The following is an 8,347-nucleotide window of genomic DNA, read 5'->3' on the forward strand; positions in this document are numbered from 1 at the left end:
AAAATGATAAAGAAAATATATAATAGGCATATCATATCCTAAATTTTTTTTAAATTACCGTATTGCTTATCATATCCAATAAGATATCTGTATCCATACAGTATAGGTGCAATTTCACACTGTGCCATGGTTCGGCAATACTATTTCTTATCAAAGAAGATAAAAAATAAATAAAGAATACAAATGATAGCAGCAATGACATATGGCGCTTGTAACTAACTAGATGTGTAAAAAAACAACAAAAAGGGATAAAATGGCACACTTATACAGTATATTTACTTCGAACATTACAAGCCACATCCTTGGGAAAATTGGAAATAGATTTTTCAAGTCTAAATGAAATAACAGGAACACGACCTTCACTCGTAATCGTAACCAGTAATATCTTCATCGTCCTCATCCTCGTCATAGTCCTCGTCCTCGTCTTCATCGTAGTCATCGTCATTGTCCTCATCGAATTCTGAGAAACTCTCATCCTCATTCTAAAAGAAATCAAGACATTAAACAATTAAAAAAAAGATAATGGTTTCTATTTTTAGAAAGTACAAAATAATTTAATTACAAGAAGTTGGTTCAAAGAAAATGATAAATGTGATAACTGTTCCTGTCCTTGAGAGATGGTTTTCCCCATTTAAAGGCTTAGACGATAATTTGCTGTACATGGAAGTGCAACAACAATGTACTTTTTTAACCAGAAAGTAATAATATAATATAAGAAAAAACCAAATAACTTGGAGCTTGTAAACCATATTTCAGGTTGAACTAGTGAAACAAACCACACCTCATTCAGAAGTGCTGATGTAGTAGAACTGTTTTTTTCTGAGTAATCTGCATCTCCTTCATCATCCGTTATTCCCTGTATTCAGTGGTGATTTTAATTTCAAATATCATGTAATCTAAATATTTTTGTCTGCTTTAGCTTTTGGTTTGCTTTTCCCATTTTTCTTCTTGTGTGTATGTGTGTTTATGTGTGGGTGTGTTTGGAGGGTGGAGGAGTTAATAACAATATACCAGTTCCAGTTTCATTTGCCTGATGGTTACTTCCACCTGCAATATGTGCTGGCTGAGTGCCTGCATATGTGAAAAATAAAAACATCACATCTATTATTCTTTACTTTTTAGCAACAATGATTATAAACTAAAACAACATATAGAAAAGCACCAAAATGTAAAATAACTTTTTTATCACTTTCTTTACTAGCAATGATGGCTAATTGGCTATAGAATAAAAATCGCCCAGAATTAAGTATCAACAGTTAGTGAAAAATTAAATAAATTGATAAATTATAGCCAGAACAAAGAGAGACTAAATCAACCCTGAAACAAACAGAGTGACCCAACTAAACAGTTTCATAATCAGAGACGGAGCTAGTAAAAGGAAATGGGGTCAATCGAAATCCATTTTTATTCAAAAAATTTGTACCTGTACACAATTTTCTATATAGTTTAGAGTAAAATGTTACGGGTACTTTAAAATTGACCCCCCATTAGAAGCATGAAAATTTTATATGATTGACCTCATTCACGTTTGACCCCCATAGCCAGAAAATCTGGCTCCGCCACTGGTTACAGGGTTCAAACTCAAGCAGGCAAACGTAGTCTGGCTAGATACCGGTTCAATGAGGGCTCAAGAGGGTTTCATCAGAGCAAGTGCAAAATTGTCATCACATGATGATTTGCATATTATTCAGCATTCTATTTCAAAAAATAATATTCAGTAATTATGAGAAATGATGTGTTTCATTTGGAAAAACCAATATATAATGATATAATCTAAAAAAAACATAAACAAAAAAAGGAGAGAAAGAAAACAAACCTCATGGCGTTGCATAGCGACAGCACGTTGTAATGCCTTAGCTTTTGTCAGAAGATTCCTGGGCCGTATGCTGATGGGCCTCCGGTAGTTCTTCCCTCGGTAGTATATCAGAGCGAATCCTTTGGGTACCCTTTCGATGGCAACCAATATTCCCCCGCTCTCATACTCCAACAAACGCGCTGTGTCTTCAACAAAAGCAAGTGTTTTCTGCTTCGAAATGAGCTTCACCAGCTCCCTGTGTTTCCAGTGAAGGTGCATATTTTCTATCACACCATCAAAAACCCCTCTGACACCTATACAAGTAGATAATTATGGGTAAATGTTAGTATTTTTATTAGACTGGCTACCTCATCGCATGCCAGAACTAAGGAGGTTAATGTCAGGGATGACATCAATGCAATTGGAAGAACTATATGGATCGAATTAGTGTTAACCCAAATAAAAAGAAAAGAAAAAACAGACAACAATAACCTGCAAACAACACCAAAATTTTACTAGTTTTGAACCAAAACATAATCAGGCAATCATATCTGGAGGACCCAGAGCCAGCCCAAGATGTGGCAATTGGGCAGGTCAGGTCAGACTCAGGTCAGTTTGACTTAGGATCATTGTCGTATCTCAGATCAGATCGGACTTCGGATTGTCCGATTTCGGATCATTTTTGGGTTTCAGGTAATCCGAATTGGAATAATTTCTGGGATTGAGGTCATCTCTAATCGGGTTTCAGATCGTCCAGCGTAAGATCATTTTCGAGTTTTCAGTTGGTCAGCTTCTGGTCATTTTTGACTTTTGGTTCGTTTGAGTTTCGATCGGATGAAGACATGGTTATCTTGTGTCGGGTAATCTGAGGTCACGGTCGTCCCAGGCCCGCACATACACACCACCCAACCCACCCACCAAAAACTGATTTGAGTAAAAGAGGAACAATGAAACAAAGAAAGAAGAAAGAGGAAACATGCTGACCCATAGGAAGATAGCTCTTCATGCGAAGTCCAATCCTTCGAAAAACAGAACGTTCTTCTTCGGTGATCATTTCTCTGTCATCAGAAGGCCCTACTGGCACCATGCCTGCTTCTACCTTAGCTAGAAGTCTCTCTGCCTTCATCTTCTTTGCTTGTGCCTACAGATTTTAATGATAAAACCAATAACAGCAATACTGGCAATAATAATTAATTAATGCTGATGACTATGATAACAAGTCGCTATTGCAACCTCAGCTGCTCGTCTCCATAACAGGCTGTTCATACATTTACCGGATCATATGTATTCTAGTTTCTTTAATAAATTTGGTAAAACTTATGCCCTAAGTCAGAAACAATTAGCCAATTAATACACGATCAAAATACTAAGGCAATGTTACAAATCTTACAAGTCATATTAGCCATATTAAGGTGATATGTTATCAAGGTACCAAAAATGATATAATTCCCTTGGTCCAAATATGTATATTTTCTTACTATCCAAAAACAAAACTATGTATGTTTGACAAGCTCACTTACAATGGAGAGCTTATGCTCAATCCGCTTGAAGAGCCTAGTTTTCTTAACCCGAGAAGCTTCCTCTCTCATCGCTTCCCTCTCCTCAGGGGTCACTTCCCGACCCCACTGAGCCATGGCCTGTCTGAACTCCTCCAGGGTGCCAACAGGTGCACTTTCATCTACCTCACTTATTGAAAGTGATTCTCCTGCAAAAGAACCTCTTGAATTTTCTTCTATACTTTGTATGTCATCAGCTAACTCCTGCCTCTCCACTAGTACAGAAGAACCTCTTGAATTTTCTTCTATGCTTTGTATGTCATCAGCCAACTCCTGCCTCTCTGCTAGTACAGAAGAGACAGCTGACGGTAAGAAGTCTTTTCCTCGGTAGATTACAATAAAGAATTTGTTCCTTTGTAATAATGTCCCTCCAGTGAGTCTCTAAAAAAGTCAGCAGAACATGATAATATAATTTGATGTCTTTATACCCTTAAAAAATCTCAAAGTACCAACTTAGTCTTGAAAAGCAGCAAAGTTTACATGTACCACACAGAACATAGGAAACATCATAATGCTTCCTACATAATTTTTTTCCTTTTTGTTGGAAAAGTGGCGTCTATGCACCACCAATCCATTGAATGCAGGTTCCATATCATATTTCTCATACTTGTCAGGGTACATGATACTTCTATTCCTTTATAGGAATTTGGGTCCTATTGTGAGGTCTTGTGTAGACACTGATGTGTGTCACCAAAAATTAGAAAGAAAGGAAGTTCCTTGAGGTGGTGGACTAATGAAATCTTCTCATAGATATATTAACAGCTGCGTTTGTTTGGGAAAAAAAAATGGCAATAAAATATAGGGCATGGGGTTATTGAAAGAAGGCGAATAAACACCTTTAGCTCCTCTGCCATAAGCTTGTTGTTTGTATTTTGTATACCCCTCTTGACAGCTATTTTCACAACCAGACTCTTCTCCCACAGCTTGATGATAGCTTGAGCTAGGCCTTGATGGTGCCTGTTTCTCCCTTCAGAGAATTAGTTAAATTTATCAGTCATGACAATGAAATAGTATAGTAAGTGTCACAGCACGGCTGGTATTGCACCACGCAGAACATCTGACAGGAACAATACCCACAATAACAGTCATGACTCGTTGCCATTAAGGTATTGTACCTGTACCTGAACTGGTAGTTAGCCATGAGAGGCACCAGTAATGTACCCGACCAGTCATACATAATTTGATTGTACATATAAACGTATACTTACCAAGTGCAAAATGGACAGGGAGCTTTCTTGCAAGCTTTCTCAAGTTGGTTAGCTCAGAATTGGTAAGCCGAGACCGCATATTGGCCGGGAGAAGCCTAAACGGAGTTTTGTACCCCTTAACCTTTTCAGGTAACAGATCTGCATCAATCGGTAGTACACCTGTGCCCCACCAGTCTGCAAATCTTGGCCCCAGCTCATCTAGCATCTTGTTGAACTCAACTTCCTCTTCTGTCAATGTCTCAAGGTTGGTTGTACCAGTTTGGTTGAGTGGTACGGGGTGTTGTGTTGTGGGAGGAGAAACTGAATCTAATGGGGTTGACGGACTAGGGATAAAGACTGTGCTATTGGTTAAATTTTCAGTCAGGGATGGGGGTTCTGATTTGTACTTGTAGTTGGCACCACGATATACTACCATTACACTACCTGATCTCCATATAACCAGCCCACCAGTACGACGCTAGTCAAGGTTTAAAGAAAAAAAATATTATAGAATTATTCATAGTTCACATTAATGATTCCAGATAGGAAAGGTTGATGGATGCCAATTTCATTTTCACCCAGTATGCTGCTTTTTTTACTGTAATGTGCTGGCATTGTTCCTAATCACCGAAGCATTGCATGATAAGAGTTCCATACTAAGAGGTGATTAAAGTGTTTAGTTGTCCACAATGTTTTTTAATCCTGAACTAAACATAGGTGTTACAAATTACTGAGTTGTACTGGTACCAGGAAATTAGGCACAGTAATGCAACCTATGGGTTACTATCAAAAATAAATAATAATGGGGTACAGTAATGCACTTACTATTACCACGAAATTTGGTACAGTCATTGAAGAAATACCTCAACTAGCTTGTGGGCAGTTTTCATGTCATGTGCAAGTGTCTCATGAAATTTCAATCTGACCAATTCAGACTTCCTCCACACGTCATGGATCTTCTCTGCCACAGCCTGGGTTACACCAGCCTTGGCCACAGTCACTCTCTCTCTAAGAGTCATGCCCAGCTTTCTCAGCCTTCTCAACTCTTCATCCTCTATGATCAATTCAGCCATAGTTGGTGCCTTTGGTCTTATTTCCCTCTCATTTCCATCCTCTAAATCACCAGTATAGTTGTACTTTTCTCTCTCCCAAGGAAGCAGGGTCATTTGATCAGAATCATCAGGTACCAGATGATCCGGCCTATTCCAGCTCCGCTGAAGCAGATCACTAAGGCTCTCATTACCTGCCATGACTTAATGCTCATCAATAAGTATTTAGAATTCTTGAAAATTGTATAACTCCAACCAAAGGTCGTGGAATTACCATTTAGTGAAACATCAAGTGGAGTTTTGGAATTGGTTGCTTCTTCTTCTTCTTCATCATCATTGTCTACACCAAGGTTGCGGAGCCGGTGAACAATCCGTTCAATGGAGTTTGAGACGGGAGGAGGCTTGGAAGGAGGAGGCGGAGGAGGAGGTGGAGATGATGCCTGGACAGCCTGGTCGAGTGGGCCCCCTGGGAGCCATGGCAAGCGGGGCGGAGAGGCGGAGAAGAGGCGAAACCGGAGGTGAGAGGTGATGGGCAGAGACGGCTGGAATGGTAGAGATGAGGTAAACTTCGCGGTGGAGAGAGCCATGAGGGGTCCGCGAGTATGTGCGCAAAGTGTTTGAGAGATTGCCTCAGAGAGGTTTTGCAAGGAGAAATGGCGCCATTGCCTGGGAGTGGGAGACTGTCGTTGTTGCCACTCTCGTGGATAAGAGCACGGGTCCGCAGAAAGATATTTGCGAGGCAAGTCTGAAATATAATTGGTACAATATATGGTGAACTGAGAAGCTTTCGGCTTCTAACGGCAAATAAACCGATTAATCAAGTTTAAAATTTGAACCGACGAATATTATTCCGGACAACTGATCGGAGTGATATCTTCACAAGAATACAATCTAATGAAATAGATATGAAATCAAATTTGGACTGAAAAGAATTCAATTAAAATAAAAAAATAGTCATAAACCTGATTCTATTTACAATGAATGCCAGTATGCCACTACATATTTCTTAAAATTTTCTAGCAAATTGGCAAATTCATTGAGTGATATCCGAAGGAATGATTGAAAATAACGACAATAAAAAGAAGAAAGACGAAGAGAACAAACGAAATAACATACTTCACAGTCGCAAAATCATCTCTCCCCCAAATATCGTTGTTCTTCTAGGGAATTCATGGTGCGATTTTATTAGGGTCTTAATTTATAAAATTTGTTATATTGATGATAAATATATTTAATAATCGTGATAGGTGATAACTTACTGAACACACATCAAAATAATATTAAATTTACAAATATCTTCTCAGTAAAAACAAAGCATTAGACAACAAAAAAGAAGGTTATAATTTTAATATATTTTTAATATTCTATCAATTGTGGCAAATAAAGATGATTATCAAAATATCTCTTTTAAATTTATTTTACAGTGTTATGGCTGGTGATAAAGATAAATGACATTGGATTTTATTAATGAGCAACTAGATTTTATTAATGACATTGGAAGAGATATTACAGATCCACATAATGCAGGTGATTAACGCTGGAAATTAAACTAAAACAAAATAGCATTTACACGAAGAATTGCTGTAGAAGTGTTATAGTGAGATTCTTTTTTTTTTTCTTGAAACCATAATCCAGATTCCAGCATGGATGATCAAAAGGATTTAAGTAAAATAACACTAGAACAAATTAATTTTCATACAAGCAAAAAGGAAAAAAAGAATTATATTTTTCACAAGTTCGGGCATTCGGACGTTTGTCTAAAACCAGATGGATAAACTCAAGCCCAATAGCCCACTAAAAGAAAGTGTATATTAGTAACAGGCCTTCACCCATTATGATTTTAAAATTTTATCCGGAGAAATTTGCATAATGGGCCTTGGTGGGCCGCATTATATAGCCCAATCCCATAAATTGTCATTCCTTCGAAATTTTAAGCAAAATGTCCTTGTGGGCTCTTTTTTACACCACACCCCCCCCCCCCCCCCCCCCCCCCCCCTCTCCTTCACCTCATAATTCTTCATATTTTTGTAATATCTGCCTTTTTCTAATTATGGAAAGAAAAAAAGAAAAATTAATTCCGTACCTCCCTTATTTCAATTAATCTCATTTTGCAGTTGTCTTCTATTTTAATATTAATAAAAAAAATAATTTATGTTCTTATCTAGTTAGAATTTAATATTTGAAACTTTTTAATGTATAAATCAAAGAGATAAACCCCTTCTTAATTTCATTTAATTTTGGTTCCAAATGAGTGAGAAGATAGTGTGCAAATAATATTTACAGTTTTATTTTTCTTTATTAAACATTGCGGCATATTGTGCCTTCTAAATTTCAAAATAAATATTTTTTGGGAGCCATATTATTACATCTCATCTTTTACTAGAAAAGTACCTTTGAACAATAATATCAAACTGATACTTCATCTCTTACTATAAAAGTAATTTTGAACAATAATATCAATCTAATACTTTTATAACTGAATTTTTGTAAGAAAAGTATAACCTCTACAAAAATAATAAACGAAATCCAGTCTTCATAAGATCCAAATTTTATTTAATGAACAATAATCTTGGAACTTGTATTTCTTGATTATTATTATTTTTTCATCTATATTAAGTTCGGTAATTTTGCATGGAAAATATGATTTAAAGAGAGAATGCATAAAACTTATATAATAGAACAACAAATATTGCATAAAATAAAACTAAGTGACAATAAGAAAATAATATATTTTTGTAGTTATATGTTCATAATTAGAAT

General features: G+C 36.7%; 1 protein-coding gene across 1 annotated transcript; it reads right to left on the bottom strand.

The window, feature by feature from the left end:
- Positions 1–245: 245 nt before the first annotated feature.
- Positions 246–6,375, bottom strand: LOC144560011 (CRM-domain containing factor CFM3, chloroplastic/mitochondrial-like). The gene is made up of 10 exons (XM_078309170.1): positions 5,862–6,375; positions 5,402–5,781; positions 4,560–5,016; positions 4,188–4,318; positions 3,316–3,732; positions 2,780–2,936; positions 1,817–2,109; positions 1,012–1,071; positions 782–856; positions 246–482 (listed from the first exon to the last, which is right to left on the bottom strand). Exons 1-10 carry the CDS (start codon positions 6,172–6,174, stop codon positions 360–362), a joined length of 2,406 nt encoding a protein of 801 aa, XP_078165296.1. The 5' UTR covers positions 6,175–6,375; the 3' UTR covers positions 246–359.
- Positions 6,376–8,347: the final 1,972 nt, after the last annotated feature.

Source organism: Carex rostrata, chromosome 9 (genome assembly GCF_964058835.1).
Source record: "Carex rostrata chromosome 9, lpCarRost1.2, whole genome shotgun sequence".
In the NCBI taxonomy this organism is placed as follows: Eukaryota; Viridiplantae; Streptophyta; class Magnoliopsida; order Poales; family Cyperaceae; genus Carex; species Carex rostrata.

Bases quoted from the DNA above. Each gene is read 5' to 3' on its own strand.
- LOC144560011 (XM_078309170.1), bottom strand. From the start codon at position 6,174: ATGGCTCTCTCCACCGCGAAGTTTACCTCATCTCTACCATTCCAGCCG. The intron at 2,937-3,315 runs GTAAGTGAGCTT...TAAAATCTGTAG, and splicing joins TTGAGCATAAGCTCTCCATT to GCACAAGCAAAGAAGATGAA. The intron at 2,110-2,779 runs GTCAGCATGTTT...CTACTTGTATAG, and splicing joins GAAGAGCTATCTTCCTATGG to GTGTCAGAGGGGTTTTTGAT.